Genomic DNA, 27,357 nt, shown 5'->3' with positions numbered 1-27,357 from the left:
ATCAGGAGAAACTCTGTCAAATAAGACCACTGATCTTTGATAATTGGATCACCCCATCTCCTCCCATTACTGCTGTACATGAATACGCACACCAGATTCCCTGAAGTATCCAGGACATAAACAGATACATACAGCTGTTCATATGACTATAAAGATGCTTGTACATTGCTACTTACAAAATTATGCTGCAGTAATATTGCATCACATGGGGCTTAACTCTCTTATATGTTATTTATGTATAATATATTGCGTATAATTTTGCATATAATTAGTCGGGCTTTTAAAATAAAATAAAAATGGCAATATGCAAGCAGCTCAAAATTAAGTGGGTTCTTGATGAAAGAGGTGGTCCAATGCAGGAAAGGCTCAATCAGGCACAAAATTCTGTGCAGAAATCCTTTAAAAGCAGTTTCCTCCTCCATCCCTAATTGGGTCACCGTAATGCTTTCTCTTATGATCTCAGATGCAAGTCTAAATTAGATATTTCTGGTCCCTGCAGTTAAAACAATAGGCCACAGGTGGTTCAATTTCTTATTAGCAGCACAGGACCTATTGTTCTCAGCCTTGGAGCTGGTACAACCTAGTTTAATCGAAGCGTGCTTTATGATAACAGCTGCACTTTATCATGCTATTTGTATCCCATGCATTGGTTTTAGCTTCATTTGAATAAATATCCAAAGCTAAATCATGGTCCTGTTTTGCAAACCCGTGACATATTGGGCAAATATTGTTTAATAACTCTGGAAAAAATTGGTGAGCCAAAGAATGATCTTCTCAGACCATCAGCATAATGTCCGCTATTGACTTCTCCAAAAGAGAAAAATTGACTTGAGACAAAGTTGATGTGTAAACTGCCTTGTTTTGCCCTAAGTACTTTTCTGTTTGCATGTAAGGCTAATCGTATTCATTAGAAAGCTTCTGGCATGCAGTTTACTAAACAGATATTGACGAAGGCAGAAGATTCATTGACTCGAGAGTGAGAGAGCTTAACCAAGGAGATATAATTGGTTAAATTTCTTCCAGATTTTCAATAGTCTTGATTAGAAAGGAGTAAACATAGCAGTTGTTCACATCTCCTAAGCAAACGTGCTTTACCAATCGAGAGCTGGAGTTGTGCATTTACAAGCACGGCAAGGAAGCTGTCCAACCATAGCAAGGAGCATGTTTCAGGCTGGGTGAGGATTTGAGAGACAGCAGTGGAGCTGTCCAGCCAGAAACTGCAGCTGAAGTCTGTTGTTATTTAGTCGTTTAGTCGTGTCCGACTCTTCGTGACCCTATGGACCAGAGCACACCAGGCACTCCTGTCTTCCACTGCCTCCCGCAGTTTGGTCAAACTCATGCTGGTAGCTTCGAGAACACTGTCCAACCATCTCGTCCTCTGTCGTCCCCTTCTCCTTGTGCCCTCCATCTTTCCCAGCATCAGGGTCTTTTCCAGGGAGTCTTCTCTTCTCATGAGGTGGCCAAAGTATTGGAGCCTCAGCTTCACAATCTGTCCTTCCAGTGGACTTCCGGGTTGGCGCCATCGCCGAATGGCGGACTCCCTCCGAGCTCCGGAGGGAGCCTGCTCGGCAGGGGCTGGGTCCTACCGCACCGGCGATGCGGGGACCCTTAAAAACCACGGCCACGAGGGCCGTGGACATGGAGACTCGGCTGGCACCGTCAGCGCCCTCCCGACTCGTGAAGGAGCCTTTTTAAAGGCTACGGATCGGGTGCCGGGGAGAAGCGTGGTGCTTTGAGTCCTCTGCTATCCCTGCCGAGCGCAGCCGCATGCCATCCGGCGGAGAGCGCTGACTTCTTCCATTGAAAATTCGGACTTTTTAACAACAACCCGTGAGTAATTTGAAAATTGGGTTTAAAAGGAGGAAAAAAAGAATTTCTTTTTGAATTGGACACGAGCGGGGGGGGATCCAAAAAGGAAGTCAGTCCCCCCCCCTATTGTAAACCTTCCAAGACAAGGACGGGGAAACCAAGGTCCAAAAAGATTTGTATTGCTGATAAAAATTAAGAATTCCACGATGGGGAATCATAAGAACTGTGCTGGAGGACGAATTGAGGGAGAAGAAACGTAACCCCCCCCCCCCTGGGAACCGGGGTGATTGAAGAGAGAGCCTGGTGAAAAGAGTCGGAGATTTTGACAGCTGTCAAAGTAGCTGTCAAAGTCGGAAAGCAGAGAGGATTTTATTATGAGAACTTTGCTGGCTAAATTTGTTACAATTTGTTACAACTTGTTAAAACTTGGATACAAAATGGCGAAAATATGGATAACAATCGGACTTTTGGACTAGAGAAAACAAAGTTACAACAATCCCCCTAGAGGAGTTTCGGGACATTACAAAGATGGTCGTAAGTGGAAAAATACCATTGGAATTTTACAGAACTGGTTATCTTCTGGGAAAGCTGCAAAACGGAAATAATATTTTGTCTACAGGGTGCTCAGCTAAAGGAGACAATAGAATTTTCTATTGAAGAAAGGAAGGGACTGAACGCAAGTTTTTGTTCCTGAATAACAATAATCCCTGCAGACTTACTAAGCTTCTGAATTAGAACGTTTCAGCAGCGGAACAAGAGGAAACTGGACTACAATTTGGAAGGAACAATGGGGGGAGCTTTATTAAAGATCTGAAGTTAAGTGTTTTAAAAATAATTATGAAAGGAAAAAAAAAAAAAAAACAAAACAAAACAAAACCAGCAAGGAGTTGGGGGAAATAGGCGATTTATGGATTGTAAGAATTCCAGGCGGATAACATGGTTTGGTGGTCAGGGGGAAATTAAACCGGGGACAGAGGGGGAGAACTAAAATCCAAAGGCTTGTCAACTTCTTTTTTTTTTGAACTGGCTTTGTTTTATCTATTATATCTTTTATTTCTTATTTCTGATATTTCTACTATGTGGGGTGTCTTAATTACTAAAAAAAGGGAAATTGTGGAATGAAAATGGGGTGGGCTCTGGGAAAGAAATTTTTGGTTTTTTATTAAGGGTATTGATGAGGAGTGTAGAAATCTTAAATTCGAATAATGGTTTAAACAAATTATGTTTATAATTAGAACTGAGAGCTTGTGGAGTTAACAACATGAAAAAGGAATATGGTAGGGGTGGGGGAAGGGGGGAGTCCCAGAAAGTGGATATATGAAAATAAGGATCTGAAATGTATTTTACTTTTTACTTTCTGTATTTTTGAAACTTTTAATAAATATTATTTAAAAAAAAAAAAAAAAAATCTGTCCTTCCAGTGAGCACTCAGGGCTGATTTCCCTAAGAATGGATAGGTTTGATCTTCTTGCAGTCCATGGGACTCTCAAGAGTCTCCTCCAGCACCATAATTCAAAAGCATCAATTCTATAGCTGAAGTCTAGACACAAGCAGATGTTGCATAAGGATGCTGCCTTATACTGAACCAGACCATTGGTCCATCTGGTTCAGTATTGTCTGCACTGGCTGGCAGCAACCCTTCAAGATTTCACACAGAGATCTCTCCTAGCTGTACCTGGAAAGTAGAGCTGCCAGGAATTGAACCTGGGTCTATGGCTGATGTTGTTGGGTCCCATGATAGTTATACCAGGGTGGATACTTATTTATTATTACTTATCTATCCTACCTTTCCTTCAAGGAGCTCAGTGCGGTGTACTGCTTCTCTCCCTCCCCATTTCCTCCTCACTACAACCCTGTGAGGTAGACTAGGTTAAAAGAAAGTTTCTGGTCCAAGGTCACCCCATGAGCTTTGATGCTGAGTTGCGATTTGAGCCCTAGTCTCTAGCACTCTAAGTGCTTTGCTGTGTTGACTCAGTTGGTATCTGGACTTATTACAGGTTCTATTGGCCCTTGTGTTTGTTTCTCTGAGTCTGGTTCACCCTGTGGCCTATTTTTTTGTGAGGAGCTGCCTTAGGGTAGGAGACTACAGTGGTACCTCGAGTTAAGTACTTAATTCATTCCGGAGGTCCGTACTTAATCTGAAACTGTTCTTAACCTGAAGCACCACTTTAGCTAATGGGGCCTCCCGCTGCTGCCGCGCCGCTAGAGCACAATTTCTGTTCTCATCCTGAAGCAAAGTTCTTAAGCTGAAACACTATTTCTGGGTTAGCGGAGTCTGTAACCTGAAGCGTATGTAACCTGAAGCGTATGTAACCCGAGGTACCACTGTATCTAGAAACCAAGCCTTACAAGGAACAGTTGAAGGAGCTGGGTATGTTTAGCATGGAAAAGAGGAGACTGGGAGGAGAGATGATAGCCATCTTCAAATGTCTCAAGGGCTGTCGCATGGAGAAATCTTGTTTTCTCCCACCCCAGAAGGTACCAACGGCTTCAAATGACAAGAAAGGAGATTCCGACTAAAGACCAGGAAGAACTTTCTGACAGTGAGAGCTGTTCGACAGTGGAATGGACTCCCTCAGAAGGTGGTGGGCTCTCCTTCCTTGGAGGTTTTTAAGCAGAGGTTGGATGGCCATCGGTCATGGATGCTTTAGCTGAGATTCCTGCATCACAGTGGGTTGCACTAGATGACCCTGTCCCTTCCAACTCTACAATTCTATGATTCTACCTGTAGACAAGAACAGTTTTTACCACCCATAGAGTATGAAAGAGATATCACTTTTTCCAGCTTGTGTTTTGAGTGGTGTTGACTGGAAGCTAAAGGGGACAATAAGTGGTGTATATTTTATTTATTTATTTATTTATTTACTTATTTAATTTAATTTAATTATTTAATTTTATTTATACCCTGCCCTCCCCGGCCAAGACCGGGCTCAGGGTGGCTAACATCAGGTATAAAAACAATTGATTAAAATACAACTTAAAAACAAGATTAAAATGCTACTTAAAATGCAGCCTCATTTCAGTGGAAGCCCAGATCAAAAACTGTTTGGGGGGAGAAAACGTCAAATCTTCACCAAGGCCAAATATCCAGACTGGTCCTACGTGGGCCAGAAAAGCCAGGGAAGTCCCCAAATAGGGGTTCCATCACAGAAGGGAAAGGAAAGAGGGGGAAGGGATCAGGCTGGTCCTAAACCAAAGGCCAGGTGGAACAACTCTGTCTTACAGGCCCTGCGGAAAGAAATCAGATCCCGCAGGGCCCTGGTCTCATGAGGCAGAGCGTTCTTTCATTTTATCTTCTGGGTCCGTCCTGTAGTAGATTCCTGCTTGGGATTAGACTGGTCTTGCTGATCTGGTGGCAGGGAAAGGCAGGTTCAGTTCTCCATGGTTGAGTGGGGCACCCTGTGACTTCTCCACCAATGCCTGCCTTCCAGCTGTGCGGTGGCAAGCCCTGGCCTTTGCAGATCGGCCTCTGCAAATGTAAATTGCAGCTAGTTGGGAAAAGGAGAAACACTGTAGGTAAGTGGCAGAGTGTCTGTCCCAGGTCCAGTGCCTGACATCTCCAGGTAAGGGCTGGAAAAACCCACTGTCTAAAACCCTAGAGAGTTGCTACTAGTCAGTTCAGTCAATGCTGAGCTAAATGACTCAACCTAAGGCAGCCTCCTATGTGATGTGGATCACAGATTTTATCGGCTGCATCCTTTCACTGCATCCTTTCTCTCCTCCATCACCCGGATGTCATATCGGTAGCCATTGGCATATTGCTGAGACACTTTGTGGGTTGGTGGTTTTCCCACAACCTGATAGGCCTGCAATAATAAACAAAAGGTTATTTTTTTTACACTGGTGCTAAACTTCAAATATACCATATTTTTCCGTGTATAAGACTATATTTTTCCTAAATTTTTGAAGTTTAAAATAAGGGGTCATCTTATACACAGATAGCGCACAGTGCATTTTCTTAATTTTGAGTCACAAAAATTTGAGTCACATGGAAAAATACAGTAATAGCCTATTGCTGACTCAATAGTTTTTGTGTTAAGAGAAAAAAGAGGAAGCCAGGAGATGATTGCCAGCTAGTTTTCCAAGTGCAATAAAAAAAAAAAAAACCCAACCACCAAGATTCTACCTGCAAGAAGGGTGCATTTAGAGGTGATAAAAATTTCATGGAGCTAAATGTGTTCTCCCAGGCAAAAGCAGAGCTAAATCCTATCCTTTGAGTTTTTGTGTCTTCCGTTAAACTCTACATCATTAGCTCTTTGTAATCCGTACAATCCAATCCCAGGAGAGTGGCAGGGAACTAAATGTCTTGTGTTTACTTACAAAATAAAAGCCTTCTGCTTCTACTGGAATGAGTATCACTTAATGCAGGCGCTGGGTTGCATCACAGGCTGGGTGAGCAGATACATGGCTGAAAGTGGGGGGCAGTGTAGGCTCATTTTTTCCCCAAGACAGAATAAGGAAGCAGGCCTTCTTTGGAGAAGGCTTAGAATCATAGAATTGTGGAGTTGGAAAGTATCTGAAGGGTCATCTAGTCCTACCCCCCCCCCCTACAATACAGGAAACATGGCTCCTTGCACCTCGTTTTTGTGATGTATCATATTTTTCCATCTAGAAGACGCCTCCATGTATAAGATACCTCCTATTTTGGGGGACTCAGATTTAAGAAAATGGGGGGAGATGTCCGCCGTGTATAAGACGCACCCAAATTTTGGACATTATTTTTTAGGGGGAAAACCTAGTCTTATACATGGAAAAATACGGTATGTTTCCCCATTCTGTATATTCGATCTATCATAATTCTAGTTCAGCATTCCAATTCTCCTGTGAGTTTGAATAACCACTGATCCAACATTCACCACCCGGATCATTTTTACTTCTCCCTCTCGCTTTCTTTTTAAAAGAAAAATACAGAAGGTCATAGAATCATAGAATTTAAAGACCTCCAAGGAAGGAGAGGCCACAACCTCCTGAGGGAGACCATTCCACTGTCAAATGATGGGTCTCCTGCCCCTTTCTCATCTCATTGCACACTGAGAGAGCACCCTACAGTGAACCTAGCTTATTTATTATTTATTTATTTATTTATTTATTTATGCTGCTTATTTCAGTGGATTCAAGGAAGATTGTGAGAACTCAGGCTCATTGTTCATTCCTGTTCTAGCAAACTATGATATACCTGACCTGGAACATCAGTTCTAAAGCGGGTCAGCATACAGTGGCTATGTGACCTTCCTTACAGATATTAGTCCTCTATTTGAAGAGTTGTCAGTGGACAGCCTTCTGTTTAATGGAGCAATTCATTTAAAGGACTAACATGCCAAGTCCAGATTAAAAATAAAGAACTCTGAGAAGGGAGAGGAAGAAAGGCCTTAAACTGCCCGTCAGCAGTTAGTACCTGGGCAGCAGATTGGGCAGCACACATGCCATATTATGGGATGTATCGTATTTGTATTTAGCTTATAGTCAACATTTATAAATTTGTGTATACACCCATAAATTAGCACTTGCAAATCTGTGTTCCCCCCCTTTTTTTTTCGCTGATGTGAATTTATCATATTTATATTTCACAACAAGTATATACCGTTTGATTAGAATACAGCCTACAAAAAGAATAATACAATAAAATTATTGGTGAAGAACCATAAAAACAACTATTTAGGATCTTCAAAAGGATAATTAAAATCACCAAAAAGCTAAAACCAGATTAAACCACATGGCATTTTCTACATGTCTAATCAGAAAGGTTTTTACCAGGTGCTAAAAAGAGTACTATGAAGGCGCTGAACTGATTTCATTAGGCAGGGAGTTCCAAAGATGGCTGTCTAAGTGCAGGGTGCCAACTTGAATCAAATATGGGGGAGCAGGTAAGCCCTGCCCCACATAATCAATCACATGATGCTTTGCACGAACACTATTTGAATGGCAATGCCTATCAATTTTGGGGGGCTCGGCCCCCTCAAATATTTTATTGGGAGGGTGAAGACCCCTTGGCCCCTAGGAGTTGGCTCCTGTGTGTATGTGGGGTAGGACCTCTTCCGCAGGGCCTGTAAGACAGAGCTATTCCGCCTGGCTTTCAATTTGAACTTAGCCTGATCTTTTATTCCCCTTCCTCCCCTCCCCTCCCCTTTTTATGAAGATTACCCGCTCTGGGATCCCACAGCTAATTCTCCCCTGGTCTCCTCGCTGGCCCAAATAGGACTAATTTAGCCAGCTAGCCCTGGTGATCATCTAATGTTTATTGGATGGATTTCCCCCCTAAACTGATTTTTGAATTCTGAATTTATTGTTATTCACGTTTTATGCTGTTTTTTGTTGCATCAATTAAGTGTTTTAAATTTGTTGTTAGCCGCCCTGAGCCCGGTTTTCTGAACTGGGAAGGGCGGGGTATAAATAAAAAAATATTATTATTATATATTATTAAATATTTGGGACTGGCTGTTTGCGCGGTAGAATGAATGCTTCAAAAAGGATTGATTCAGAAATGCATAGTTATGGAAAGGCAGTGTTCTTCTGCACGCTTCTTGAATACAACATGCGGCACATGAACGAACTCGCTGGACTGATCAATTCATCACCTGGGATGCCTTCCCCCAATTCGACACCCGCCCTCCCTTCACAGAGCAAGCAATTAAAAATGATGAGGGTAAAGGGTTAAACCGAAAACTCCTGCTAATGAAGGTACTATGCCTTCTTTCTCTCTGGTGGGCATTTGATGCGCCTTCTGGCATAAGCTTCTGATAAGCATCAGTGAAGCGTTCCACAGGCTGATACGCACATATATTTTTAAACACGGTTTCCCCTCTCCCCAACCCCCATGTAAAATTGATAAAATGCAAAGCTCTGCTGTTTATCTCGAACCCTAATTACAGACGCCGCAGCGTTTGAACACTAACTGTCTACAGTGGTTCGTGAGACTTTAGGCTGGTCAAAGGAACGTAGATCTGAGTCTGGGGAGATCTGAGCTTTGAGTAAAGGCAGCCCCCCCCCGCCCCCTTTCTTCTTTAATTCAAAAGTTGCTTCCCTTGCAAATTGCAGTCATTCTCAGCTTTCTAAATAGAATTATGCCGCTGTAAAAGGTCCTTGTAGGTCATGCAGCCCAATCTCCTGTCCGGAGCAAGAGTTAGAGCGCAGGATGCGAACACAACGTCCCCTAAAGCCAGGAGGAAAGTAGTTTCACTGACATCCCGTGATTTAGAAGAAGTGTTTACACCCATTAAGATTGATTGCCAGCTTTCTTTTCAAGGCAAGCTATCGCGTTTATTACAAGGGCTAGCCCCGGGGCTTTAGCTCATAAGAAGCAGTGTCTACACCAGGTAATAATAAATAATAAATTTTTATTTATACCCCGCCCTTCCCGGTTCAAAAAACCAGGCTCAGGGCAGCTAACAACAAATTTAAAACACTTAATTGATGCAACAACAAACATTATAAAATACAATATGAAACGTGAATAACAATAAATTCAGAATTCAAAAATCAGTTTAGGGGGGAAATCCATCCAATAAACATTAGATGATCACCAGGGCTAGCTGGCTAAATTAGTCCAATTTGGGCCAGCGAGGAGACCAGGGGAGAATTAGGTGTGGGATCCCAGAGCTGGTAATCTTCATAAAAAGGGGAGGGGGAGGGATGGAAGGGGAATAAAAGATCAGGGTAAGTTCAAGTTGAAAGCCAGGAGGAATAGCTCTGTCTTACAGGCCCTGCGGAAGGAAGTTAAATCCTGCAGGGCCCTGGTCTCATGGGACAGAGCATGACAGAGCAGGGCCCTGGTCTCATGGGACAAACGTCTCAGCTCCTGCTCTGCAAAATGAGCATGAAGGTTCTCAGATGCAGCAAGGCAGTATTTCGAAGTAAGTGAAGCAATGCACATTGCTATCTAAAGAGGGAGCCCCCCTCCTTCAGACCTCAGAGTCTAGAATTAAGTTTAAAATTACCTAATTGCACAAATGTCACAGCAGGGATCAGACCCAAAGTTCCTTGCACCTGAGTGCTATCCCAGTCATAAGAGAGATGCCTGGCTCCTGTTGCCGGAATCCAAGCCTCAAACTTGGACGCATCTGTCAGTTTTGGTTACCCTCTGTTTCTCATTTTTTGCAATCTTACGTTCAGCTCCTCCGATTCGAAAACTCTTTTAAAAGCCCTCATTGAAAGTTGTGTGCATTTGCCTGTTTATTTTCCCCAACATATGCATTTGTGCAAGCATCGTCCCCTGAGATGATGCATTCTGACATTATTTTCACAAATAGACACTGTGTGTGCGCACGCACACATGCACAATTTCCCCTAGCATATGGCATTTTTGTACACATTGTTGTTCTCGCTGGAGAACTGTGTTGCAAACTTCCAAGTGCAACTCCTGATGGGCAGGTGCATGTTGATGCATGTATTGATTGGGGAAACCCAAATTAGATAGGTTCATACTAAAATGCAAACTGAACCAGTTTCTCCCCCATTTCTATTTGAGTCTGCAACACCTTGCAAATATATAGAAAAAGAGCCAGACCAGGTTTGGGTAAAATCCCTTGTTGCTTTTTTTTGTTTTGCAATATACCGTATTTTTCGCTTTATAAGACGCACCAGACCACAAGATGCACCTAGTTTTTGGAGGAGGAAAACAAGAAAAAAAAATATTCTGAATCTCAGAAGCCAGAACAGCAAGAGGGATCACTGCGCAGTGAAAGCAGCAATCTCTCTTGCTGTTCTGGCTTCTGTGATAGCTGCGCAGCCTGCATTCGCTCCATAAGACGCACAAACATTTCCCCTTACTTTTTAGGAGGGAAAAAGTGAGCCTTATAGAGCAAAAATACGGTAATTTGGAATATCTCCAAGAGCAGGTTGTCAATCTTTGCATCCTCTACTGCGTACCCTCCAAATGTCCTGATTTTCCAGTGACAGTCCCAGAATTATGAAAGCCACCCAGCTTCTGATATGATCCCAGAGTGTCCCTGTTTCCCAGCCAGTGCTGCTGCCGCCGAGCCCCCCAGGAGGACGAACCGGCGCTTCTCCTGAGCAACAGCGGCTGCGATCTTGTTGCCTCTCCATGGCCGCTGCTTGCCTCCTCCCTTGGGCAGCTTGTAGTGGCTGCTGGAGAGCAGGTGAAGAAGAGGAGAAGCTGTCATCACCGCGACACAGACCCCCATGATGTGCTAACTCTGAGGGGCAGTCAGAGGACAGGGCTGCCCTGGGCAGGAAGAAAGGGGAAGCAGAGTTCAAGGAGTCTTCATTAAAAAAGAAAACGCTTTGTGCATCTGCATCTAATTTTGCCCCTTTCTAAAATGTATTTATCGGTGTGCTTTTTTTCTTTCCTTTTGTTAATCTATGCTGTGGGTTAAACCACAGAGCCTAGGACTTGTCAATCAGAAGGTCAGTGGTTCGAATCCCTGCAACAGAGTGAGCTCCCGTTGCTCGGTCCCTGCTCCTGCCAACCTAGCAGTTCGAAAGCACGTCAAAGTGCAAGTAGATAAATAGATACTGCTCCAACGAGAAGGCAAATGGCATTTCTGTGCGCTGTTCTGGTTCTCCAGAAGCGGCTTAGTCATGCTGGCCACATGACCCGGAAGCTGTACGCCGGCTCCCTCGGCCAATAAAGCGAGATGAGCACCGCAACCCCAGAGTCGGCCACGACTGGACCTAATGGTCAGGGGTGCCTTTGCCTTTACCTTTACCTTACCATAAAATAAAATAAAATCAGGATTACGGGGTTTTCTCGGGATGGCAGAGGGTGTGTGTGCTGTGTCACGTTGGTGAAGTGGTGGTAGGAACTCGCCCTTCTTCTGACAGGAAATGCTCTGGGACAGGGGCAAAAAATGGGGCATCAAGGAGGGTCAGTTGTGAGGGAGTGAGAGTTGTCCCTATTTTCGTCTGAGGTATGTAGGAGGGCATGCTGGGGAACCAGTAGCCTCCCAAATGTCATTGAAATCCAACTCCCTTCAGCTCCAGACAGCAAGGCTAATGGTTTGGGGTGATGGGAGATGTAACCCAGCCACAACTTGTGGACCACAAATTCTCCAGCCCTGCCCTCCTGCAATCCCTTTTCCCTCCCTCCGGACACCTGAAACAGCATCCCTGCCCGTAAGATGCCCTTCGTGGCTTCTCTTGTCCTCCTGCCTCGGGAAGCCCAGTACCAACCAAGGGCCTCAGCTTGTTTCTAAAAGGAGAGCTGATTTCTCTCCTGGCTTCCCCTGTCCTTAGCCAGCGTTGTTTTAAACTAATAGAAATAATTAGCAAATCACAGAGGGCCTTTTGTCTTCGAGGCAGTCATTTTCAGATAATGGAGCACAGAAATCAACATGGTGACACAAGACTCAAGAGCAGCATATTGGAGCAACCTGCTGTGGTTTAAGCAGATGTTTAAGTATTTTCAGTATCGCTAAAGTGTATATATACAGTGGTACCTTGGTTCTCAAACTTAATCCATTCCGGAAGTCCGTTCCAAAACCAAAGCATTCCAAACCAAGGCGCACTTTCCCATAGAAAGCAATGCAAAACGGATTAATCCGTTCCAGACTTTTAAAAACAACCCCTAAAACAGCAATTTAACATGAATTTTACTCTCTAACGAGACCATTGATCCATAAAATAAAAGCAATAATCAATGTACTGTGCTATAAAACAAATAAGACAGTATTGTAGATGATGGAAATTAAAATTATTATTATTTTCTTACTTGCTCTGATGATGGTCATTGTTTGGAGGGAGGACTTTTATCCATTTCCACAGTCACACAATCAATCAATCAGCTGAACTGGGTTCCACACAGTCACAAAAACAAATTAACCGAAAAGCCTCAAAAACAAAAACGCAAAATAAATAGCAAATCCAAAAGCGCCAAATACAGTGGTTCCTTGGTTCTCAAACTTAAGCCATTCTAGAAGTCCGTTTGACTTTCAAAATGTTCGAAAACTAAGGTGCAGGCTCCCCTGAAACAATAGCCGAAAACCACATTGGACGTTTGGCTTAAAAAAACCAACCCACTTTTGAAAACTGTAACATTTACTTCCGGGTTTTCGGTGTTTGGGAACCAAGGCATTTGAGAACCAAGGCACCACTGTATTTAACACTGTGCATCTACTGCTGTTGTTAATATGAAAATGGACTCTACATATAGACAGCTCTTCCATATATTTAGGAATCTGATGAGGACCCCTGACAATGTGATGGAGGCCTGCACATATTCAGAGGTCCATACATACTTTACCGGACTGTTGTAAGGATTGTAAGATAACATATAACTTGGAGACTTTAATGTTCCCAAGCATTCGAACAGTGTTCTAAAGTTGCTCTTTTAAGCAGAATCTGCAACAAAATGCTGCAGTGTGTATCCTCACCTAACAGGAGTTCTCCTGTTTAAGGTTCCAGCCAGCTATCCATGCTCCCCACCCCAATATACTCCATTTCACCTACCCTCCAGTTTTCTTTTCCAACTGACACTCAAAATTATGTGGCTGCTGGACATGTTGGATCCTAATTGGACTATTTTTTTTTAATTGTTGTTGTGGAGTGCCCCCTTTGGGGTTTCTTTCTTATTTTTGCGAGCTTCAGAGTTCCCTGAGCATGCTGGTACCTTTCTATGGTTTCTCAATGGTTTTATTTTTAGCCCAACCCAGTTGGTGCTGTTGGAAGGAGTGAAAAATGATGCTACAAGATTCAGGGAGCCCTTGGCATGCACATGTGAATCAGCACCCCAAAATATACAGGGAATTGGTCCTTTCCCTCCACAGTTGATCTTCAAAGCTGTTGAGTGCAATCGGGAAACCCAGTGCTTTGATTTTTGCAACCTGTGTTTAAAATAGTTCAAAGAAATGACAGACAAGTTTAATGGCAACATACCGTTTCCTGAATGTACCGGTTTAGAAAGGGGTCCAAAAATGCCTATTTCACCTAGTCCATAGAAACCAATATTTTCCGCTCTCCCCCCCCCCCCAGCGTCAGAGGTGGGAGGCATTGATTGTGGGGGCGGAAATGTCAAGACTGAGATGCTTTGCACGTCGCAGGTGTACGAGATCATTTTCACATGCCAAATGGCAATAAAAAGGTGAAAGCAAAGGCTGAGGTGGGGTGGAATTCGCTTCACGGAACAAAACAGTGAAGCACCTTTTCCCCTCCTGGGTTTTTGGAATAAACTGTAATTAAATTGAGCAAGCTGTGACAGTGAAATTGCTTAAAACCTAATTCTCCCACAGTAATTGCATAGATACCCCCACTAACAACCACCCCACAAAAAAAACCTAGGACATTATCCATCGTTGTTTATTAGTCAAATGTGACACTTGCTCTTGGCTTGGCTTGTCATTTCCACCCCTCTGTAGGTGACAGTTCCAAAGGCATCTGCCTACCCAATAAATGAATGAATGTTCGTATCTACAGATATTTCAATGTGTTCAAACAAATGGGCTGTGGGAGATTATCTTCTTCAGCACAAAAAACTGGGTTCTTCTCACCCATTCTAAGAGGAGTAAAATCCACTTCATTAAAGTGGACTTGCTTTACTCCACTCTTGTAAATATTTGCAAGGTGGGGGGGGGGATGCTGGAGGAGCCTAGGAACAGTAGTAAGAAGTATTTCGAACGCTGATAGGTTTTTAACATCACGAGAGTGCATAGCTTTCTGCAACCTGCGAGTGCACGCTGGGAGAGGGCTAATGGTGGCATGAAATGACAGCAATATAAAAACGTTCAGAAATGCACGCTCTGAAGTAAGCATCCCAACGATGCTGGCAGCAGACAAGAAAAAGAAAGAGCTGGGACTTTGTTCTCTTCTCCACACACACACACACACACACACACACACACACACACACCTTGAGCAAATGAAAAGGTCTCTGCTTGATGCCAGAAAATGGTGGGCTAAACACAAAAGGAGATCTCCAACAGTGACCATCTGCTGATGGAAGAGAATCCATATCCAGAAGGGAATAAAGGCAATTTGCAGCAATGCCCCCTGCAGCAACCCACACTCTCCCTAAACTTGCTTTGGAGGGTTCCTCAACCCTCTGGAGTAGGATTTAAGGGGTACAGTTTTGATGAAAGGGTAGCGAAAATACAGCTGAGAAGCTCGAATCACATATATGACTGGCACACTTTCTTGGAAATTAAACCCAATGTCCAGATTTTAATATTCAAAAAACTTTTCTTGCAGAAACTTATAGGTGAATTAAAACATAATATTTACATGCTTCTCCAAGCATGGGCTCACTGTCTCTTCTTTTAACTTCCAAACAACTGTATTTTCCTCTCTTTCCAGAGCTCAGCACTTTCACCCTTCTGTATCTCAATTATATATGTTGCAGCTCCTATGAGATATTTCCATTTTTACCTTCTCCGACAGCTTTGCTCTCTTTCTTTCAGGCAGAGAAGGAGCACTCCAACACTCAATTCAACTTAGCAGTGTTCACAGTTGATTCTTAAAGACAGTCATCTTGCTTCACATAAGTCTCTCCTTCACTAGATACCCCCCATGTGATCAACATTAGCCAATCCCATGAGAACTCTCTAGAATTCAGTTACCAACCGATCAGATTTAAACACCTAGTAATACATAGAAGCATTAACAATGTCAATGAATTAAATTCCAGTACTTAACATACAGAGCACTGCGGGGGGTGGGGGGAGTAGCTGAAAATTATCCCCCTCCCTCTGTGGGTTAAACCACAGAGCCTAGGGCTTGCCGATCGGAAGGTCGGTGGTTCAAATCCCTGTGACGGGGTGAGCTCTCGTTGCTCGGTCTCTGCTCCTGCCAACCTAGCAATTCGAAAGCACGTCAAAGTGCAAGTAGATCAATAGATACCACTCCGGCGGCAAGGTAAATGGCGTTTCTGTGCGCTGCTCTGGTTCACCAGAAGTGGCTTAGTCATGCTGGCCACATGACCCAGAAGCTGTACGCCAGCTCCCTCAGCCAATAAAGCGAGATGAGTGCCGCAACCCCAGAGTCGGCCACGACTGGACCTAATGGTCAGGGGTCCCTTTACCTTTACTCTTATGCTGCTGTGTTTCCTTCTAGCAGGTGAAAGTTGCCATCAGATGCCATCCATACCTGGAAATAACATATAGACTCCCAAACAGAGAACCAGTCAAAAACAGCTAGACTCAACCTCTGGACCCTAGTTGAGGGTGGGGCAAATGAAATGAGGCCTTGTCCCATGGAAAATGCTTCTCCAGCAATGCTCATGACTTTAGAAACTGTTGTCTGTTCCTGCTCTTAGTCTAGAAGGTATCACTTATGTCTGCCATTAAAATGAGCCAGAAGAGAGTAATTTAAAAATATATGCGCTAGTCTGTGTCTAGTCTTCACTCAATGCATCTGCAAATCAAATGCCAAAACTATATTTTAACTGTCGCTAGAGACCTAGTCTACTCACACCAAACTACCGGTTGCAGCAAGGCTTATTTAAAAGAAAGGGGGGGGGGAGTCAAGGTAAAAACAAAACAAAAGTATAACATTAAAATATTACAGTATCAAATATATACAAAAAATATTCAGACTGAGTCCCCAAACTATGTATAAATCATTGAAGCAAGCTGAAGCTGCAAATCATCTTGAGACTGTCCATTTGAGAGTAAATGTTTTAAAAACAAGTTATTCTCTTGGATGTTACCAGGCAGTTTTGCAAGTCAAAGTGAACCTGTGAGATGGCTTTCAGGGTAAAAAATGGTGGATTAAAAAAGATATTAGCCAAATGCATTTAACCCCAGTACCTTAGATGCCTCCAGGGTTCAAATCCAGAGCAGCATACATTAACATAAGTATTAGGGTTTGCTGACTAATATATCTTGATTGACTGACCAACATTTATATAAGTCCTCTTTGGGCATCGTGGCAAACATGAATACAATCCTGTGGGCTGGGAGAGTGGAGCTGAACCCATTGTTTCCACCACATCTATTGCATCCCTGACAGCCGAGTCCCACCATGGTCCATGAGTGGAAGAGCCAAAGCAGGTTCTCTGCTCATGCTCTCCATACAATTTAGATGCCCACATGATTGGGCTTCTAAATTGCATAGGGAGTCTACATACATACCTGGACCTGCTATGGGCCTTTGGCCTATGTATATGGAGTGGCAGCAGGGCCAGACCGTTGCACATTCTCCCTAACACACTTAGAATCCCTTGAGGGCACTGGACGCCTGAATGTGGCTATTTTGCCACCATTATAGATATACAGATGGAACGCGGTTGGCGCTGTAGGTTAAACCACAGAGCCTAGGACTTGCCAATCAGAAGGTTGACGGTTCGAATCCCCACGACGGGGTGAGCTCCCGTTGCTCAGTCCCTGCTCCTGCCCACTAATAATAATAATAATAATAATTTATTATTTATACCCCGCCCATCTGGCTGGGTTTCCCCAGCCACTCTGGGCGGCTTCCAACTGAATATTAAAAACAATACAGCATTAGACATTAAAAACTTCCACCTAGCAGTTCGAAAGCACGTCAAAGTGCAAGTAGATAAATAGGTACCGCTCCGGCGGGAAGGTAAACGGCGTTTCCGTGCGCTGCTCTGGTTTGCCAGAAGTGGCTTAGTCATGCTGGCCACATGACCCGGAAGCTGTACGCTGGCTCCCTCGGCCAATAAAGCGAGATGAGCACCACAACCCCAGAGTCAGGGACTGTCTGTGTGCACTCTGTGACTTTCAGCTTCTAATCCTATCCTGGACTCTCCTTGATCACTTGTCTCCTATTTCTATCAGCTCCTAGCTCTTCCTTTCTGCTGCCTAGTGTTCCACCACCAGGCTCCAGGTTCTAAGGTGTCATCTTCAGAGTCCTCCCCAGGGAGCTCTTGGGCTAGTGGCTCCCAATGTTTCTCATCCAGCCTGTTGCTGACACACACACCTCCCCACCATCTGCAGAGACCTCTGTTGTTGTTTTTCAATTAACGTGCTATTAAAACACAATTGTAGTTTCTACAATATGAACACATTTATCAGATGGCATTTACTTAAGCTGCATTTCCTTAGTACGTTTCGTGTCACATTGTCTCAAATCTCTTTCATAAGGAAGGGCAAGATGGCTGTCAAGCAGACTGACAGTGTATGTCTGAGTTGGAGAGAAGGATTCGGTTTCAGTGGAGTGTTTTAATTGTCGTCCAACCCAAAAGTAAAAAAATAAAATCTGTTAACGGAATGATTATGGACATTTAAGTTGCCATTAAGGCATGCGTAAGCATCCCATAGACTAGGTAGATAGCTGTAGGCTTCACAAAATGACAGACCAGCCATGTGGCTAATTGCTTCTCATCATATTCAGTGGATAATGGAGGCAGGAGAGGAATCCACTCATAGCAGTGGGGATCGACTGCCTCTCAGATGTAATGAAACTTTAGAAAGGACTCTTCTAGAAATAGCCACTAGCAGTTTCTCTGGGAATGGTAGTAAAGTTCAAGAGCTTTCTTGAAAGGTCAAATACACCGTTATATAATTTCCTTGATGTTTCTTTGAGAACATCAAGCACACTATCAGAAATGGCCTGACATCCAGCCACTGTCCTTTTATGGGGTTTTGTTTCCCATCTGAACTCTCGCGTCCTCCTTTTCCTTTCTCCCTTCAGCTCTCTCTCCCAACCTCCTCTTTATGTGAAGTTGCTGATCAGAGATCTGCCTTGCCCTTTCTCCCAAAAGAACATATTTCAGCATAAGTGGCCGCCATGACAACTTTGTCCTCGCAATAATTATGGGAATTAGCTTAGGTTGAACCTAAGAAGAACCCTGATGGATAAGTTTATATAAGAAAAGTCTGCAGGATCAGGCCAGAGGCCAATCTAGTGCAAGATCCTGTTCTCATAGCAGCCAGCCAGATGCCCACGAAGAGCCCAAAAGCTACACACTGAAACATGGAAGTTAGGCTGGCTCCAGATGTGATGATTAAAAGAGGAGTCCATCATTGAGAATTTCAGCCCAGTGCTGCGTCCTCTCCCTTCCCTCTTCACATAAGAACATAAGAATAGCATGTTGGATCCAGGCCAATGGCCCATCTAAGTCCAGCATCCCATTCGCACAGCGGCCAACCAGATGCCTGTGGAAAACCAGGAAGCAGAACTTGAGCACAAGAGCCCTTTCGCTTCCTGCCGTTTCCAGCAACTGGTATGTGGAGGCATTGTGGCCGCCAGTTGTGGAGGTACAGCATAGCCATCATGGCTAGTAGCCATTGACAGCCTCCATGAATTTGTCTTATCCTCTTCTGCAGCCATCCAAATTGGTGGCCATGACTGCTCCCAGTGGGTGCGAGTTCCAGAGTTTAACTCTGCGCAGTGTGAAGAAGTGCCTTCTCTTCTCTTATCTGTCCTGACACTTCCAATATCCAGCTTTATTGGTGGTTCATCACTTCTGGTGTTATGAGAAAGGTCTCATAACTCCCTGGTCCTGAATGGGGTAACTGTGCCCCTGAAGGACCAGGTGTGCAGCCTGGGAGTCATTTTGGACTCACAGCTGTCCATGGAGGTGCAGGTGAATTCTGTGTCCAGGGCGGCTGTCTACCAGCTCCACCTGGTACACAGGCTGAGACCTTACCTGCCTGCAGACTGTCTTGCCAGAGTGGTGCATGCTCTAGTTATCTCCCGCTTGGACTGCTGCAATGCACTCTACGTGGGGCTACCTTTAAAGGTGACCCAGAAACTGCAATTAATCCAGAATGCGGCAGTCATGATTCGCAACTTGGAAGTTTAGATAGCCAATCACGTTGGGAGTGGGAGTAGCCCAGGCCTTCAGAAATGCATATAAGCAGTTGCTTTGCCCCTGTTGTCCAGTTCTGTTAGTTCTGTAAAGGTTCTTGATGTTATCACTGTGTCTTGCCTCGTGGGAACCCACCTACACTTCACTCAGAGTCATATCACTATCTTTTTTGTGAAATGAAGTGTCTCAAACACAGACCTACCAAGCGCCCCAAAAAAATGGAACATCACATTTTTTCACGTGAGATCTCAGCAGCCATTTTGGGTGCTGCAACGTTCTAGCCCCGCCCCCCCAAGTGTTTTTGGTGGCTAGAACTCTGTGCAGGTCATGTGACATGAACGGAAGCGCATCCCAGAAGACACATGTCCCGGTTTTGGATCCAAAAATGTTGGACAGCATGCAAACAATGTAGCTTATCCTCATAGGTGCTCTTCCTCCTGATCATTTTCGTTTGCCCTTCTATGTGGTACACGAGCCACCTAAGAGAGCCACCAATTGGTTCAAGGTAACCTCTTAAGTGTTCTAGATGAGAAGGGATTTGAACCCAAGTTTCCCAGACTAATTCTCTAACTTTATACCATACTTCCCTGATCTATGTCATAGCCCTCTTTGCCAATGAAAGCACACCCCAAATGTGTGCAACTGCATTTTCTCGCAACTGTCCCCCTTTTTCTTTTCTTTTTTACTTTCCCTCTATTTGCGTCTCCTCTGTCATCATATTTAGAATGCAAGGTCCTCACAGCAGGAACCTATCTTGATTTTGTTGCTGTTGCTTACATTACCCTGATAAGTGCTGCGCACATCGAGGGCATAATAACAGTTTCAATAACCACCGCCCTCTCTTTTGTCTTCTTTTCCCCAGTGAAATTTAGCGGCTGCTCTGAGAGTAAAGGAATCCAATACGAAACCGACAACTTGGACTTCAAGGTGAGGACAGATGGGACTATCTACGCCACCCAACAGGTGCAAATCCCCTCGGAGCAGACAATATTTATGGTGACGGCATGGGACCACCAGGCCGTAGAAAGCTGGGAAACTATGGTCAGGTTACTGGTGGGAGAAAAATCACAACACAAGGGACACAAGGTAAAAATAACAATGATAGCAATTCCGAGAAGGGGAGGGGGAGAATTGCCAATAAATTTGTTGGCTTTATGATGCCACAAGACTCTTTTTGTGGCACATTGTTTCAAGCTTTTGTGGGGGCAGTGGGTAGGGGGCTTATTATGGGAATTTCACCACCACCACCTTAATCTGGCCTTGGTGCAAGGTGTTAGTATTTTGGCCTATAGCCCAGAAAGGCTTGGGGCACTGTGCTCAAAGGACCTTGTACATCATTATAGGCCTCCACAATCTCTAATGGTCAATTAAAATGTGCAGAAACAGTGCATGCTAATATCTTGGCTGGAATGTGGGGATCGTATATTTAAAAGGTCTTCGTGTTAACAAGCAATATAGACTATTCTCCCTAATGTGCTAACTCTCCATGACCTGTGGGGTGTTTAAAAATAAATAAATCCCAGAAACAGATCCTTCACCTGCAGTCTGAAATGGTACAATCCAAGACAGACTGTATCATGTTTGAATCAACCAAGAATGTCCATTTCTAGAAGAAGAAGAAGAAGAAGAAGAAGAAGAAGAAGAAGAAGAAGAAGTGGTGTTTGGATTTGATATCCCGCCTTTCACTCCCTTTAAGGAGTCTCAAAGCGGCTCACAATCTCCTTTCCCTTCCTCCCCCACAACAAACACTCTGTGAGGTGAGTGGGGCTGAGAGACTTCAAAGAAGTGTGACTGTCCCAAGGTCACCCAGCAGCTGCATGTGGAGGAGCGGAGACGCGAACCCGGTTCCCCAGATTACGAGACTACCGCTCTTAACCACTACACCACACTGGCTCTCTAGGCTAGCTAGGCTAGGGGGAAGTGTCTGGAGAGGAAGCAATTATTCAATAGAATCAATGAACAGTGGAACGGTTTCCTGCCTCTTTTCTTCCACCAACAGCCATTGCCCCTGCATTCATAGTAGACAGCAAACCAAGGGCTACGATGTTTGCTCAATTTCCCAACAGCCTTTGTGGCCAGGAATAAACCCAGGCTGGGGTGAAGGAGGGTGCTATTGCTATTTTTAGTCTTTGTTTAAGAACCTAGGGCTCTGGATCCATCCCAAAATGGTACCTCATCTTGCTGTTGGCCATCCAAACATTAGGAACAAGGCGGGCGGGAGATGTGAGCAATAAATAAATAAATCAGACCAGGCATGTTTTTCCAAACAGGCATAGCAACATGCAGTAATGAGACCCTTGTGAATCATTTCGCGGCTGTGAATTCTATTCCCCGTGTGCAGGCTTTCAGGTTAATGTAGCTAAAGGGGGGAATTGACTTTTGAGCTGGGTTCTTCCTTATTCTTAAAAGGCCACTCGATCATCCTTTAGATTGAACTTTGGTGAACTGGGGAGAATTTCTCACCCACTTCCTGCCTTCACGTCCTCTTTTGTGGTGATGTATCGTCCCCTTTGGTTGAGATACAGCCTTCAGACAAATGGGTGGAAAGGGAAGCTTAATTCTCCTCTGCTCCTGGAGCTTCCGCCAAGCCCCTCTTTTTACATTGACTCTGACTCTGCCTGTGTTGCTGACATCTGAATATGTACCTGAGGCTCTTCAGCAGAGAATCCCACGGCAATAAATTTCCCTTCATTGATCCCATTCTTTGGCCCTGTAGCTTTGCAGACGTGCCATTTGCTATTGAAGAAGTAATCCAGACTTCCAACCTGAAAATTTATTATCTAGAGATGGAGGACTGTCAGGTTGGAGGGACAGCTTTTGGAAAATTAGCTGCCAGCTCATCCTGACCTTTAGGGAAAGCAATGACTGCATAGGCTCTGGGACGGGGCGGGGGAGGGGGATTTTGTGAAGAAGGACTTAAGGAACAGGTTGTGTTTAGCTTGCGAAAGTGAAGACTTGAGGGGGGTGGGGGGAGCAGGATGGCATAATACTCTAAAATATCTGAAGAGGGCAAAGACTTTTTTTCCGCTCACTCCAGAGGCCAGGTCAGATATAGCAACTTTATGTTATAGACTGTACACCAGTGTGGTGTAGTGGTTAAGAGCGGTAGACTCGTGATCTGGTGAACCAGGTTCGCTTCCCCGCTCCTCCACATGCAGCTGCTGGGTGACCTTGGGCTAGTCACACTTCTCTGAAGTCTCTCAGCCTCATTCACCTCACAGAGTGTTTGTTTGGGGAGAGGAAGGGAAAGGAGAATGTTAGCCGCTTTGAGACTCCTTCGGGTAGTGATAAAGCAGGATATCAGATTCAAACTCCTCCTTCTCCTCCTGTAGAGTTTATTTTATTTTATTTTTTTTAAATGATATTTATTAAAGTTTCACAAAAATACAGAAAGCAAAGAAAAAAGTGTAAATTACAGCAAAAAAGTAAAAAGTAAGAAAAAACATACAAAATAAAACAGTTAAAAACACAATAATGTTCCATTATTTTAAACTGCTTAATGGTAAGAGTATTTTAAACTGCTTAATGGTAAGAGATGTTAATCAGATACCTGGTGACTCTACCACCCTAAAGGTCTTCAGTCAGAGGCAGAACATTCATCTGTCAATCCTTTTCTGGAAGGTAGGTCTTGGACCAATGCCTTCAAGTTACAAGAAAAGAGATTCCCACTAAACATCATACCCATATATGCATACCCAAAGCTGCTTCAGGTCAGCTCAGGGCAGTGCAAGGCAAATCAGAACCCTGAACAGCTCCCAATAGGAACTGCTAGCTGAGCTTTTGGAGATGTTATCTGGAGTTTGGGAAGGCCTTCTTTTCCAGTGATCATGCCACCCTTGGTGAACAGTGTGCAATTCTTGTGTGGCCAAGTAGCTAGAGGGGAGCCATCCCCTGGGTCTGAGGGTGATGGGGGAACAACGTCCTCCGAGTGGGATAGTGAAGAAGGGAGTGAAGAAGGGGTAATTTTTGTGCCTGGATAGCTCAGTTGATTAGAGCATGAAGAAGAAGAAGAGTTTGGATTTGATATCCCGCTTTATCACTACCCTAAGGAGTCTCAAATTGGCTAACAATCTCTTTCCCTTCCTCCCCCACAACAAACACACTGTGAGGTGAGTGAGGCTGAGAGATTTCAGAGAAGTGTGACTGGCCCAAGGTCACCCAGCAGCTGCATGTGGAGGAGCGGGGAAGTGAACCCAGTTCACCAGATCATGAGTCTACTGCTCTTAACCACTACACCACACTGGCTGATGGTGCTGATAATGGCAAGTTTGCAGGTTTGATCCATGTATGAGACAGCGGCATATTCTTGAATTGCAGTGGTTTGGAGTAGATGAATTTCAGGGTCCCTTCCAACTCTACGATTCTATGATTCTATTGAAACTGAGTCCTTCATAGAGCAACACTGTTTTAATGCTTTTTGCAATTGAGCCGGAGTGCCCTATACTCTGCAAATATGAACACATTTTGTTTCAGTATTACAGATCACACTGTCGTCTCGAGTGAGCTACATAAAATTTCTCCCCGGCGAAGAGAATACAAGCTGCAGTGCATTTCAACTTTAGCAAAATATTTGACTGGAAATTTGTAGAATATTAATACAAGCTGAACTCTGGTTCAAGACAGAGAGAACTCTGGCTTTTTAAAATTCACATCATTCTTTTCTTAAAAGCCTTATTAGTGTATAGTTGGAGGGTGAAAAAAGAGTGGAAAACAAGACTAATGACAAGGTCACAGACTGTATTATTGTGTGTCATCATAGTGGGTGGCTGAGCTTCTGCTTCATTTAAAGCTTCCTGCTTCGCTTTTATGAACAAAACAAGAGTTTTGTTTGCAAAAGAAATGAAACAGGTTCATGGGATTATTTGAAGGATATCAAACAGCACTGAAACTAAACATTATCAAGTGAAAATCCCAGTGCTTTTGAAGCACTGACCCTGACACGTCTGTTCAGGGAAATTGATCTGGTATGTTGTTTTTCAGAAATCCAGTAGAATTAAAACAAACATGCACACACTTAGCGGCCACTGAAGGTTATGCACAGAGTTGTTGTGTTGTTGTTGTTGTTTTGCAGTAATTAAAATATGCTTTTTGTTACATGCTGGGTCTCCTCTCACATGTTTCTCTGAGGACAAGAGTAGACAAAGAATTCTTCATATGGTGAACCTACAGCTAGACTGTAGTTCTGCATGATGTAAGTGGAGGATTGGATGTCTTAATAGGCATGCAAATAGCACACACACACACTTGATTAAGCAAAACCTTCTTCAATAATCAGAACATAGTAAGGATGTAACATAAGCCTGCTGGATCAGGCCCATCTAATCCTGGATCCACAGTGGCCAGCCTGCAAGCTGGGACTGAAAGCAACAGCACTCTTTGCCCACTTGCAACTTCCAGCAAGGATGATAATAAAATAGCAGTTCTAGGTCTTCTCAGGGTTCAACTTCTGTCTAGTCAGTGGCCTTGATCCTCCAGCTCATTAATGCTAGTCCTAATCAGAGTAAACCTGCTGAAAATTAATGAACATGCTAAACTTAGGTTCATTAATCTCAATAGAACTTCTCTGACCTACAACCTACAGCACCTTGTTTGAGATTGAGCCCATGTTTTCCCAGTGCCAGTCGATTCCAGAGCTGCATGATCATAGTGGAGAACCTGTGGCCCCCTAGATGTGATTGGACGACAACTCCCATCACCCCTTATAAGTCATACTGGCTCAGAGTAATGGGGGGGGGGCACAGGTTCTCTATACATGTCTTAGAGAAGGCATAGGCAAACTTGGCCCTCCAGATGTTTTGGGACTACAATTCCCATCATCCCTGACCACTGGTCCTGTTAGCTAGGGATGATGGGAGTTGTAGTCCCAAAACATCTGGAGGGCTGAGCTTGCCTATGCCTGCCTTAGTGGCGTGCTCTACAATATCAAAGTGTCAATACCCAGAAAAGTGACCTGACCAGGGGACAATATCATTGGACAGCCTATATAATTTTTGTAAATCCAGAGATAACTGACCGTGCATGTGGTGTTATTTGCTTTGCTTCACATTGCCTAAAGGAGATGCAGTTGTTTATTAGTTGCCAAGTAACCTTTTCCACTTACAGAGATGGACCAAAACATGTTGGTGCTTAAGGCAGAAAATCCATATGGTGGTGATGATAAATTGATGATAAGCTAAATAATTCACCATTTCTTGCTCTTTAATTGGACTCTGTCGTCTTGCCCAATGATAAGCTGGGTCCCGGTCACCCCCTTGAAACAAAGTATGGTATTTTCATCCCTCTCCCCAGCAAACATTTCAGGATATGTTTAAGCAGAATGGCGGCAATATCTGTGGGGAGAAGCCTGGGCACAAGCAGCTCAGTAGGAACCCCTGTTAGCATTAATCCTGGCTCCCTGTGATGGGGTTTAGATCTGAACATTGTCTGTCATTGAAAATTCCCTACAATGTCTGATGTAGCAACATTCCAAGACATTGTGGGGCACTTCCAATGGCAGATGATGTAGGAGAAATCCCAGCTTCTTGAGGCTGTCTGTTCAATGGCAAAGTCTATGGCATTCCATGAACTAACAATATTTTTCATGCTAAACAAACCCATAAAGTAAGCTTTCTCTCTCTCTCCCCCCAGCTAATCCAAGTGGTGTTATGAAAGTGTAAGAACTTTTCAGGATGGTCCCCCCCCCCCCCGTTTTCTCTTTTTGGTTGTTCACTCTTGCAAGAAACCTGATAGCAATTCAATTAGAAAATGCAAATGAGGTCACAGATTTACCACCAGAGTGCTGAATTACCGCCTTCCCCCCCTCCCTGCCCGAAAGTGGAGTGATATTCTGGAATAACAGTAAATACTTAAGATAAAAGTTTTTTCACACTGTTCTCATCCAACTGGCTATTTTTACAGTTGAATGTGTTGATGGCGCCTGTGGGTATATTCTGCAAAAGGAAGAAATGGGGAGAGAGAGAAAACCTTGTTTATGAAATGAATAATTTGGCCTTCTAGCTCATGTCAGCATTTATGAAAGATACACTTGAATGAAATTGCATTCCCAGGGAAAAGGGGAAGCCTTTTTATTTCTCTCTTTTTGCTGGGCATGGCTTATAAGGGCTTTCCTTGTGGATAACTTAGGAAGCGTGTATTTGCTGGCTTAATGAAAGTCAGATGATCAACACCACAAATACTAGATAGGTTGTTGAGGAGTTATTGTTTACATCTTTGTCATGCAACCACCATGTGTCCTATGCTGGGGAAGGGAACATCCAGGTCAAGGATCAGATGTGATCCAGCAGGGGTGCAAATTTGGCCCGTGAGACCCCACATCAGATGTGGGGCAGGTAAAAACATGGCTGATTGTGTAATCAGGAGTCTTAAAGGGTGCGTTGGCAAGGGAAGGTGGGCTTGGGCTCTTCTGCAGCTGATAGAGGGCTGATCCTTCAGTTCCCAACAGCTGGTTGACTGTTGATCACTTGGGAACCACTGTGGAATCAAACGTCAACCCAAACACCCAAACAACCACTGTGTAATGGATTTTGACAGGTGGGTGGGTCAGCTGATGTCATGATGCTACCATACAATTGATAGGTAGGTTGTCCCACCCACCAATCAGAGTTGTCTCATGAAGGTACACTTTTGCCCATGAAGCCAAAAATTCCTCTTGAAAGTCAATAATGAGTGAGACAACCTCACCAGGCCAAAGAGTGCACTATATGCTAGTATTAACACCTTTAATTGGGCCCAGTCGCTCACTGGTAGCCAGCAGAGTGCTTTCAGGTTTGATGTCACATGGTCCCATCCTGCTATCCCACTTACCAACCTAGCAGCCACATTCTGCACTGGCTCCAGCCTCCAGCCTATCCTCAAGGGCTGCCCCATTTATAGCACAGTACAGTAAT

General features: G+C 44.0%; 1 protein-coding gene across 8 annotated transcripts in view; it reads left to right on the top strand.

Annotated features, from left to right (window-relative positions):
• Window positions 1–27,357, top strand: part of CDH4 (cadherin 4) — a 792,566-nt gene that overhangs the window by 451,802 nt on the left and 313,407 nt on the right. For 3 of the 8 annotated variants that reach the window (XM_081011096.1, XM_081011095.1, XM_081011102.1), the window contains one exon: window positions 20,334–20,557. In XM_081011096.1, coding sequence (XP_080867222.1) covers window positions 20,334–20,557 — 224 coding nt within the window. Of the gene's footprint in view, window positions 1–9,607; window positions 9,660–20,333; window positions 20,558–27,357 lie in introns of those variants that run through there. The other 5 variants (XM_081011101.1, XM_081011100.1, XM_081011099.1 and 2 more) reach the window with 3 other exon arrangements.

Source organism: Podarcis pityusensis (genome assembly GCF_964106645.2).
Source record: "Podarcis pityusensis genome assembly, chromosome: 6".
In the NCBI taxonomy this organism is placed as follows: domain Eukaryota; kingdom Metazoa; phylum Chordata; class Lepidosauria; order Squamata; family Lacertidae; genus Podarcis; species Podarcis pityusensis.
The sequence above is the reverse complement of the archived record's forward strand: the minus strand, read 5'-3'. Positions and strand labels throughout refer to the sequence as shown.